General features: G+C 37.3%; 3 protein-coding genes across 3 annotated transcripts; 1 reads left to right on the top strand and 2 right to left on the bottom strand.

Annotated features, from left to right (window-relative positions):
• Positions 1-75: 75 nt before the first annotated feature.
• LOC115631757 lies at positions 76-1,375 on the top strand. The gene is made up of 5 exons (XM_030528628.1): positions 76-122; positions 167-310; positions 447-593; positions 677-862; positions 1,288-1,375. The coding sequence occupies exons 1-5, from the start codon at positions 76-78 to the stop codon at positions 1,373-1,375; spliced, it is 612 nt and encodes a 203-aa protein (XP_030384488.1).
• Positions 1,376-4,205: 2,830 nt separating this feature from the next.
• On the bottom strand, positions 4,206-4,614 carry LOC115631664 (cuticle protein 16.5). The gene is made up of 2 exons (XM_030528516.1): positions 4,609-4,614; positions 4,206-4,544 (listed from the first exon to the last, which is right to left on the bottom strand). The coding sequence occupies exons 1-2, from the start codon at positions 4,612-4,614 to the stop codon at positions 4,209-4,211; spliced, it is 342 nt and encodes a 113-aa protein (XP_030384376.1). The 3' UTR covers positions 4,206-4,208.
• Positions 4,615-6,801: 2,187 nt separating this feature from the next.
• On the bottom strand, positions 6,802-9,209 carry LOC115631568 (GPI mannosyltransferase 4). The gene is made up of 2 exons (XM_030528399.1): positions 9,047-9,209; positions 6,802-8,966 (listed from the first exon to the last, which is right to left on the bottom strand). The coding sequence occupies exons 1-2, from the start codon at positions 9,207-9,209 to the stop codon at positions 7,030-7,032; spliced, it is 2,100 nt and encodes a 699-aa protein (XP_030384259.1). The 3' UTR covers positions 6,802-7,029.
• Positions 9,210-11,523: the final 2,314 nt, after the last annotated feature.

Here is an 11,523-nt window from a genome sequence, read left to right as displayed (position 1 = left end):
AAAGATCTTTGGAGCGGGAGCGAGAGCGGGGGCGTGACCAGCGCAGTCGTGAGCGTGAGCTGAGTCAGGGACGGGATGTATCGGCACCCAACACGCCCGCCCGCAGTCGCCAACAGCTGTAAGTATAGAAAAATAAAATCAACATCTAAGGACACAATCATTACAGCCGACGTAGTGGCACCTTGCCCGATGATGAGAACTGGGGCTCGTCCAGTGGGCCCAGTAGAGCCACCTCCAATGAGCGCGAAACCAGTCAGTCTAGAAAGAATCTAAGCAGTTGGCAGTCAAAGAATAAAACCAAGCCACCGCTGTAAGTTGAGGCCCCTCCCTTCCAACCTGAACTGAGTCAGCACTTGGTCCCATTTGCACCAACCCCTGAGCTAACCTTCTATAGTTGTTACTCCGTAGTAACTTCATCTAAGTATCAACAAACTTTTCTGTCTTAGTCACCGTCAAAGCACTGAGGAGTTTGACTTTGAGGATGCAGCTGCAGAAAACGCTTGGCGCGGACCCACCAGCGCCAGTCCCGAGCAGCGGCTCGATAGCCGTCGGCAGCCGGACACACGCAGCAATGTCCGTACTAAGCCAAAGTTGTAAGTGACCCCTTAAGTGCCAAGTGTGCCAGACACGCTTCAATCATTTGCCGTTCAACTTGGCCCCAATTTCTCATTTTAAGACGTAGTACGGATGTGGACCGAGCTAGAAGCGAGTCGGTTCGTCGTCCGGTAACGCCCGTATTGAGAGTGAATCCTGATGCTCAGCCCGCAGTGCCCATGCCCCGAACGCCGATGCGTTTGAAAAGTAAGGTCTCGTTGACTGCTCGAGCCATGCAGGATATTGTTAACAAACGGAGTCAACGACTGTGAGTCCCAATTGTCTGTGCCCCGAAATACTATGTCTTTAACTAATATAGAACAATAATAGAACAAATTTATAAGCGATCAAATAAAATATAGCAGGTTTTATATAACGTAGTTGGACGCCGTATTTCTATAGTTTTTCTCTATACAATTTAAATACAGGAGAATGTTTGTTGTTCTCTATATAATTTAAATACTTAATGTTCAATTACATTTGCTTAGAAGTGTAAAACCGTAGACGACGGACCGCTTTCACAAAATTATCAAACTTGCTAAAAACTTTTTGCTTGATTCGATCAACAGTTGTAGATTAATCTGCGAGTATTATATAAACAAACTCGGACTTTGCACTGAAGATGTCAACCGTAGGAGTAGTAGTAGTAGTAGTGGAACTACTTCCTAATCCTTTTACCATCATTTCTTACAGACAACGCACCGGTACCGATGATTACGATCTAGAGGAAAGTGAAACTTATGGTACAGGTGGCCATTTTGATGACGCTGTAGCGGCGTAAGTTCTACAGAGTAGTGTTCTATGTATTACAGGGTTCGTAAAATGTGCCCACTACCCGCTGCTACCCATAAGAAATTCTGCCGCGGGTTTTAGTGGGTCGCTGGCGACATGCTCGACACGCTCGACTTGTGCAGCGCGGCTCGTACGCCACTCTGCTTCAGTCGGCAGCGACCCACGGCCGACACGCACGACCCATGGCCTCTGCCAGGCGGCTCAGGCGACACTCTGCTTCAGTCGGCAGCGACTCACTGCGACCCGCGGCAGAATTTCTCGTGTGTCCGAATGAGTTTTGCTCGCATTTTACAAACCCTGATATATTCTCATCTATATTTAGCAACTTTTCTATATTTTCAGTGCACGTCGAACGCCGCCACGCAGCGCTCCGCCGCCACCGCCTCCTCCAGCGGCCGGCATGAACAGGTTTTACCAACGTTATTGAATATTTCTCGAGTATATTTGTTTTTTGTCACTTTGCTTTTTGGCTTCTATTGCATTTCGATTTGCACTTTTTCCCACAAATACCAATCAATCACACAAACTCTTATGTGTTCACAGCGACAGTGTCTATATATTCTGAACTTACTTTTTTTCTTCTGCCGCCAAACAACCCCGATGTGGCATTATCGCAATTATTGCATTCGATAGCAAATGTAGCAGCGAACGAACTGTCCGCTGGAATGATCCTGATGAAGAGATGGTCTTTGAAGAAATCTAATCACCCAGACACAGTCACAAACCCCGTTAAATTGAAAAACACAATAACTCGATATTTCCACATAGTAGGCTTAGTGTGTTTGGAATATTCAAGAATTTATTTTGTATTTGGCAATGTTTTTTCAAATGTCACTATATAGATAATGTATTTATATAGTTTATGTCGCCGATTAGTGCTAACTATTTATTTATATATCTTTAATGTAAACAATCTATAACTAAGCATTTAATTTTACCAGCAACCACAAAATGTATGCAGAATAAATCAACAATAAAGTTCTGAAAAGAGTTTAAATGTTGTCTAAAATATGAAATTTTTTTGTCGATTAAACTTTTCCCAATAATAGCAAATCTGAATAATTACAAGTTCATATTTACTTTAAAACAAAATGTTCAGCCGCAGTAGTTTTTGTTTAACTATCTTTAATAGATTTTGACGCTGATGGGCCATTAAAGGCGCTGGAAGTAATGAAAAAATTCACTAAATATAGTTGATTGTTCTTGAACTATGATGAGTTTAGCGATTTGTTCTCTTACTACCTTAGAAATGGCATGGGCAACCATGGCCCACATCCTATTAAAGAACATAAATACTTTTCAAATAATAAGCAAGGGTAGGAAAAGCTGCTTCATAACATAGTGCAGCGATTTGCCGAATATATAAAAATTTCAAAATATACTAAGATTGATTTATCCACCGATAAGTTATAATATGCATATGAATATAATATGCTATATGAATTGAATTTGATGAGATTTAAAAAAATTTTACAACACTAAGTTTTCTTGATATATAAACAAATAAAAATAAGTTCATTCTAATCACATTTAATTGATTATTTCAATTATTATTTATTATTATTATATTATATATATTATATTATTTTAAAATTTTAGAGAAATTTTAGAAGAGTACTCCAAACTTCAGTTCAGGCGTATACAAAAAATAAACCTTTGTCTTAGAAGTCTAAAAGTTCTTGATATATAAACAAATAAAAATAAGTTTCTTTCTAATAGTTAATTGATTATTTCAATTATTATTTATTATTATTATATTATATATATTATATTATTTTAAAATTTTAGAAGAGTACTCCAAACTTCAGTTCAGGCGTATACAAAAAATAAACCTTTGTCTTAGAAGACTAAAAGTTCTTGATTTATAAACAAATAAAAATAAGTTTCTTTCTAATAGTTAATTGATTATTTCAATTATTATTTATTATTATTATATTATATATATTATATTATTTTCAAATTTTAGAGAAATATTAAAAGAGTATTCCAAACTTCAGTTCAGGCGTATACAAAATATAAACCTTTGTGAATTCCATGTTGTTAGAAGACTTTTATTTTAAAATTTCAGAGACATTTTAGAAGAATACTTCACATTTCAGTTCAGGCGTATACAAAAAATAACACTGTCAATTCCATGATGTTAGAAAATTTTAATTTTCACATTTCAGAGAAATTTAAGGAGAGTTTCACACTTAAGTTCAGGCGTACACAAAAAAATAAATCTTTGTCAATTCCATGTTGTTAGAAGACTTTTATTTTAAAATTTCAGAGAAATTTTTGGAAAGAGAGAGTACTTCACACTTCAAGTCAGGCGTATACAAAAAATAAAACTTTGTGAATTCCATGATGTTAGAAGATTTTAATTTTCAAATTTCAGCGAAATTCAAGAAGAGTTTCACACTTCAGTTCAGGCGTATGCAAAAAATAAATCTTTGCTAATTCCATGTTGTTAGAACGCTTGTATTTTCAAATTTCAGAACAAGTTTTGGAAAGAGAGAGTACTTCACACATCAGTTCAGGCGTACACAAAAAAATAAATCTTTGTCAATTCCATGTTGTTAGAAGACTTTTATTTTAAAATTTCAGAGAAATTTTTGGAAAGAGAGAGTACTTCACACTTCAAGTCAGGCGTATACAAAAAATAAAACTTTGTCAATTCCATGATGTTAGAAGATTTTAATTTTCAAATTTCAGCGAAATTCAAGAAGAGTTTCACACTTCAGTTCAGGCGTATGCAAAAAATAAATCTTTGCTAATTCCATGATGTTAGAACGCTTTTATTTTCAAATTTCAGAGAAGCGGGAGATTAAATTGGCAACATATTACTTCTTCTTCAGGAATGGGCTAACTACAGCTGGAGCCGCATAGGTGGTGATTGGGGCGGTGTAGGCGGGTGCAGCAGCGTAGGTGGTGACAGGAGCGGTGTAAGCGTGAGCGCCATAGGTTGTGTATGCTGGAGCTGCGCCGTAGGTTGTGTAAGCGGGCAAGGCGGAGTAAGTGGCGGCATAGGCTGGAGCAGCAGCGGAATAGGTGGCGGCATATGCCGGAGCAGCAGCGGCGTAGGTGGCCGCATATGCCGGAGCAGCAGCATATGTTGTCACGGGGGACACAAAGCCAGCCTGGGCGGCAGCAACGCAGAGAGCCAAGCAGATGAGGAACTGTGAAAACAAACAAATAATAATTAGTTCAAAATTTTTTAACGAACGCCTATTTTCGACTTACTTTCATTTTGTGAGATATTTTTGGGTTGATTGGTTTGTCAACGACTGATGCTGGTTGTCAATTGGCTCGATGGTTTTATAGCAAAATCGATCCGAAGAGCCTGCACTGCAAACAAGTTTGCGGCTTAAGCTCCCCAAATAAAAAGCGCTCAATTAGAACGCGGTCGCAATGAAATTTTTGTCGAGTAACGTTCATTGAACGCGGATGCTGCAAATCAAAAACCAGAGCACCCACAACACAGATGAGAATTCTAGTGGCGATTATGTGCAAATGCTGGTTGGTAGGTTGGTTGTTTGGTTCTCTCTTATCGCCGGCGTGTCAAATGGATTAATGTTTCCCATTTCATGTTTGAGGTAGCTGTCGATCAACGCGTCTCGACAAACGAATACAAGTATAACAATAAAATCATATTCAATGGGATCTTATCACAGTTTTTACATATTCTATAAGCAACAAAATCAATCAAATGAAGTAAGAAGTAAATATAAAACTGAAATTGCATACACCTTTTCGTAATAAGGGTATTGCAAAATAGTGTGGATATGTTAAAGAACACATATCCATTATGTTGACTATCAATTTAATCTTGGATATATATGATGCGACTTGAATTTGGGATCAAATCAATGCCAATTCCGCAATCAAAAGCAAAGGCTTTTATATCCACACATATTTTTAGAGCATGCGGGATCTGGTTTTTAACATTATTCAGGACTGATTCAGTTTACAAAAAGGCTGATTCAATGCTAAACGAAATACAAAAAATACATAATTGAAGTTTTTTCGAAATCGTTTAAGATCGATTCAAAAACGCAATTCTACATCTTTTCTTTAAAATGATTAAAATGCAGCCAGACATTTTGCTGCTAGTAGTTTCATCTAAAAATTAATGAGCTTTTACTATATTTTTTCTTGATCAGCAAGTCAAGACGTTTCAGTTTTGGAGATAATACTATCTCCCAACTTGCAGTAAAAAAATCAAAACATTTGGTCCACTGTAAAGGACAAGTATCTTTCTGTTTTCGCAAGAAAAGAGTATCGACTAAAAAGTCCATTAAAACTATTACATAACATAACAACGAATAGACAGTTAAATATTTAAAAATTATCTTATTTTATACAAATCGCAAATATTTAAATAAAAAAGAGGCATATTATTATTTGACGATAATCAACTACTAAACGCCATTTTTTGTCCTTGGAGTTTGGGAGAGATTTCTTGGGTACCAAGAGAAGTGGGCTGTTATATTCAGAAATAGATGGTTCAACTATACCATCTTTTATTAGTTTGTCGACGTGTCTGTTTATTTCTGGCCTTTCTGTCTCTGCGCTTCTATAATTATTAATATATACTGGGGTTCTGTCTGCCAATCTTAATTTTTGTTTATAAAAGTTATTTCTTGAAATTGCCTCTGTTTCTATAGTAAACCGAATATGTCACTGTAATCGGTACATAAATCAGTTAATTTGTTTTTAAATAGTTCAGGAAACTTTAGTTTTTTCAAGACTTCATTACTTCTATTATTTTTGTCTGTAAATTGTGTTTTAATTTCATAATTTTTTATTGACTCAAATCGTATTTTTGGGTTTTGTATTTTTATACCCTGTACCCGTAGGGTAAAAAGTATGTAACAACATAAACAATGACTAAGATGTATATTCAATCAGAACAAAGTAAAAACTTCTTCAACAATTCAAAGAATAATATTCGATTCCATTTTGGAGTCACAGAGCGAATAGATTAGTTAAATACTCGAAAATTACATTATTTTGTACAAATCCCAAATATATTCAATATATATATTCAATCAGAACAAAGCAAAAACTTTTTAAAAAATTCAAAGCATAATATTCGATTCCATTCTGGGGTTACAGAGCGATAGACAATTAAATATTCAAAAATTATCTTATTTGATACAAATCCCAAATATGTCAATAAAAGAAGAGACATAACCACATGAACAATGAGTAAGATGTATATTCAATCAGAACAAAGGAAAAACCTCCTCCTTTAAAATTCAAAGAATATTCGATTCCATTGTGGAGTTACAGAGCGAATAGACAGTTAAATATTCAAAAATTACCTTATTTTGTACAAATCCCAAATCTTTCAAACATATTTATTTATTGCAATCATTCAATGAAGCACTTCAAATTATTTAAAGCAATCATCTTTTGTACATATTTTATTTAGATAATAATTATACATTATAATGAGATCAATAAAAAAATGAAGTACAAGGACTTTCAAACAGAAGGCCTTACGTTAAACGAAACTGTGCACAACAGCTTATATGACTTACAAAAATGAGTGGAACTTCATACTTTGGTTTCAACGCTTAGGCTTACATTATACTCAGCTTTAAGGACTTAAATAAGACACATACTTGTACATTTGCACTGGAATGCCGTAACCAGACTTCACGTTGATGATGGCTGTTTTGGGGCCAAGTCTAGCGTTTGTGAGTGCAACGGCAAGTTTCGCCGCACATCAATTTCGTAAAGTGCCAAACCGAACTGATGAACAAACGAGCTAAACTGACGAGTTAGGTAGGAGAACCGCAGCGAGGGGGCCTGTTCAACATCACAAGTGCCGCGCAGATTATCATGCGCCCAATGTGGAGCATCGACATCGCAGGGATGACGTCCTTGCATCTGCGGAAATGCCTCTGTCGACAGATGCGGATAGAAGACGGACTGCAGCTCGAAGTTTAAATATGTACTGGAGTTCGAACGCTGAAACGCTTCATGAAGAGATCCACTCAGCGAGGCTGGGATTGCTAGATACATCTTGTAACGTATACGTTGACTGCCGGACATCCGCAGCTCGCAATTTCCTATAATCAGCTTCACTTTGTGCAACAGTGTGTCCAGTTCTAGGCCGCCGTATTCGTACAAGTAAAAGTCACGCTGTCGCCGATAGCGCTGATGGGTTTGAGCGTTAAAGTGGAGTAGCCGCGAGCTAGGAACGTTCACGAGATGCAACGGCAAACTGTATGTATGCGAGGTAAGCAGATGCACATGTGTGGCCGTTGGCTTCGTCGCCACCACATGTGCCATGTGCTGAGCGAGCGGGAATACACCAGCCTGGTGTATAAAGCCAAAGAACACGGTCAACAGCACATTGGCTATGTACCAGATTCTCAAAAGGTGCGGAGCCGACGCCTTTGAACAGAGCACACGATCGTAGATCCAGCGCAACATCGGATGCTCCGTTTGAAAGGGATATGCCGGGCTGAAGCCTGTGATAAGTTTTGGGGCGTGCAGCAGCAGCAATGGAAACGTGATGGGCAGCAAAAAGCGCGGCTCCTGGTGGTTGATGAGCGATAGGAAGAAGAGCGGCACAAATATCGCTCCAGACATCAGGGAAACAATGCTCTGGAAACGAGGCAGTAGTTGATATTCGGCGTGAAAGAAACGCAGAAGAAGATGAGTAAATGCCGCAAGAGCCGCTACGCCAAGTACATTGAACAGCATTGGTATATTAACCAACAGATGTACATAACATGGATGGACTCCATGCATGGCCGTTTGAGTCGAATCGATGTTGTACTTAACAAAGTTCCAGGGTGTGAACACAAAGTTGTCAATCCCCAGCTGCAACATGTGTAATTCGCCAACGGTCAGGTGCTGGTAGTAGAGAGAGTCGCAGAATATGAAGAGCAGCAGAGTGGGCAGAGCGCAGAGGCAGAAGAGACCGATGCGCATATTGAAGTCCCGGAATGTCACCGTTCTTGTGCCCATTCCGCGCAGCAGCCAGAAGAAAACCATTGGTGCGCCAAAGAGCAAGAATGTCGGACGATTAAAGACACCAGCCACACAAATGCTGGACATGGCGAAAAGGTACTGCAGGTTGTGCGCAGGCAGTGCATTCTTCAGCTTCCATATCTTGACCCGTTCACTAATCGAGGCAGCTTTGTCGTACTTCTCCTCCAAATACTCCTTTTTGTACACAATTGTATTGGTCTTTAGCATGCACTCGGCAACCAGACACAGCAGCCACGAGCACATGACCAGTTCCAATGTATTGGAGAAGGTGCGTGTGCCAAAGACCAGCAGCACCCATGAGCTGCCCAGCGCTAGCAAACGGATCTCGTAGCGCAGTCCATAAAGCCTACAGATGCGATACACACACCAATCGATGCTAAACGAGAGGCATGTGTAGATAAGACGTGGAAACACGAGGAAAGCGTAGCTGTTCACCAGCTCGATTCCACACCACATACGCACATAAAGCGCTATGAACTCGTAGAAGCTCCAAGGCACGCGCAGCAAAGCAAATGGCAGCGTTATACTCCTTAGCGGCATTGTGTTATTAAACTCCCAGGTGCGAGTGTGCTCCAAGCGAAAATGATCCCCTGCAAACAAAATAAACACATGTCAACATTCGAACGATTTTTATATATGTATGTATGTATGTACATATGTCTCCACTTACCGGTCATCACCTCGACAGACTGAAAGAATTCATCGGGATGGACATATCCATTTTGTGGAACCAAAACCAAAACAAACCGAAGAACCGCAAAAAAATAGTATGTGTGCAGATGCGAATCGGTTGGGGCGCGCGTTTGCCACAGTTGTGACAAATGTGCGCGCATTTTCTCTTTATTGTAATATAATGTTTCTATATTAGTTTTATTTAAATTAAATTAATTAAAAACACACAATTGGCAAACCGACAAACTAAATACAAATCGCGCAATGGAACAGGAACAATGGAACTGAACTTGAACTAGTTTTCAAACAGCTGTTGTCTTGAGAGGTAACTCGTTTCAGTTCATGCATAAACCAATGCGTTGCAAGCAGTAAAATTTACGCACTGCTTGGTGTGATTTTCCGTTAAGCTGCACTGCTTACGAACTGCAGTAAAATCCATTTAAAAACTTTACTCTAAGTAGAAATAATTTATGTAATATATGTAATTAATCTAATAGAATTTAAGCTTAAAATTAAATAGGCGAATATATTCATCTACAAAACCAATTAGAAATTTATATACGAATAGGTATATAGCAAGTGATTATCAAGTGAGCTTAAAATATATTTTTGTCTGCGCCGAAGATATATGGGATTTATTAAGTCTTACTATTAATATTTCCTTCATTTTGTATACCCTACTGTTTCCGTACTATATTGCCTTTCATTAGAAAGAAATATTAATTTATTTGTCAAACAATTTTATCGTCATATCTTTGGAAATATAATATAATACATATTGTATATTTTATGTATATATAAAGCAAAATTTATTCTTATTTCTAATTATAGATACTATGTCGCTTGAAAAAAAAACACTAACTGTAAATTAGGCAAATGAAAACAAACTGAAGGAAATAAAAAATATAACCCATTATTTAAATATTTGAAGAGCTGCGTTATTATACGAACTATGATTGGCACAAAAAATAATATACATATATAACAAATAAAAACAAGCCACATACATAATTATCAATTATCCCTCTTTATAATGCAGTTGAACATCTTGGCACACACACACACACACACACACACACACACACACACACACACACACACACATGCACACACATACACATACTAACATATGAGTAGCTGCCCCGCTTAAATTTGATCTTGACATCTCAAACGAAATTACGCGACAATTAGTGGGTAGCAGTACTTAATACATACACATACATAGATATATGTATATGAACACTCATGCACATGCATATAGTATATGCTTATGACAATGCAAGATATCGCTCCGCTCCCTTCGCTCTCTTCACCGGCGGAGATCGGATGATTTGGAAAACTGTTGATTGCGCTTGCCAATGACGTATGCAGTTTTGCGGCTGCTGGTGGGTGCTGGCTAGGAAATTTGATATCGAATTACAATTATATAAGTATATAAGTTGTGGCAAAAATGTTCAAATTGTTGGCCACTCAGGCCGACGACAGACAGTCAGACGACACGCGAGTGGTAGCACACGGCGTATACGTTATCGATTCAAAACAGAAACTCACACGAGGCCAGAGGAGGCAGTAAGCGAGCCAGCTAGTTACAAGTTTATAGTCGTGATTATTCATTATTCCGATTTAAATGATTAATAAATTGTGCATAAGTGTCATGTTACATATTTACAAATGCCCTGCACTAGAAAGTCTCTTTAACACTCCTATTAGAAAAGCTTTTATTTTGCTTAGAAAGATAAAAAAAAATTTCAAAATTATTTCTTAAAAATTATATACTTTTATTCAACTGTATTTTTAATTCGAATAGCTAAAGCTAAACCTTATTTAGTAGCAGAAAAGGCGCAATTTTTTAAATTTTAAATAAATAAATAAATCAATAATTTTTATCTTAATATACTATTAAGAATTGAAGTAGTTCTTCTACTTCGAAGTGAGCTTAAGGTAGCATTTTGTGTGGAGCCATTAAGGCTCTTCGACTTACATGAACTGATGTTGAGTTCTATATTTAATAAATTATAATATTTTTGTATCGTTCTAGTCTAAAGTTTCATTCAAATTAGTACACTAGTAAAGCGAATTCGACTGAATAGGTTCAACGATTCTTAAAAGTTCAAATAGTTATATCTTTTCAACCAAATCGTCGATTTTGATAAAATATAATGTTGTAGAAGGAATAATTTATTATTAATAAAACAGCAATGTTTGGAGCTAGAAGGAAATTGTTTTTCCTTTTTTTTTTTTATTTTTTCAAAAACATAACAGTAAATGCCTATTTTTGTCATTCAAATCAATTCCATATCAAAAACTTCATATGAAGTATATGTAAATTTTGATACATAAGTACATATGTACATACAACAAACTTTATTTAAGTTAAAGAACTGTGATGCGCAGAGAGGCGGGTACAGTATCTGCAAGGGTATATCAAATAAAGCCCCCTTATGTTAGTGACAGGCAATGCATAAAATACAGGCA

This window comes from Scaptodrosophila lebanonensis, unplaced genomic scaffold (assembly GCF_003285725.1).
Source record: "Scaptodrosophila lebanonensis strain 11010-0011.00,11010-0021.00 unplaced genomic scaffold, SlebRS2 tig00000001-arrow-pilon, whole genome shotgun sequence".
NCBI classification, from domain to species: Eukaryota; Metazoa; Arthropoda; class Insecta; order Diptera; family Drosophilidae; genus Scaptodrosophila; species Scaptodrosophila lebanonensis.
The sequence above is the reverse complement of the archived record's forward strand: the minus strand, read 5'-3'. Positions and strand labels throughout refer to the sequence as shown.

Coding starts and splice junctions, on each gene's coding strand:
- LOC115631568 (XM_030528399.1), bottom strand. CDS start 9,209: ATGCGCGCACATTTGTCACAACTGTGGCAAACGCGCGCCCCAACCGAT. Junction 8,967..9,046: donor GTCTGTCGAGGTGATGACCG/GTAAGTGGAGAC, acceptor TTTTGTTTGCAG/GGGATCATTTTCGCTTGGAG.
- LOC115631757 (XM_030528628.1), top strand. CDS start 76: ATGTATCGGCACCCAACACGCCCGCCCGCAGTCGCCAACAGCTGTAA. Junction 123..166: donor GCAGTCGCCAACAGCTGTAA/GTATAGAAAAAT, acceptor CAATCATTACAG/CCGACGTAGTGGCACCTTGC. Junction 311..446: donor AATAAAACCAAGCCACCGCT/GTAAGTTGAGGC, acceptor TTTCTGTCTTAG/TCACCGTCAAAGCACTGAGG.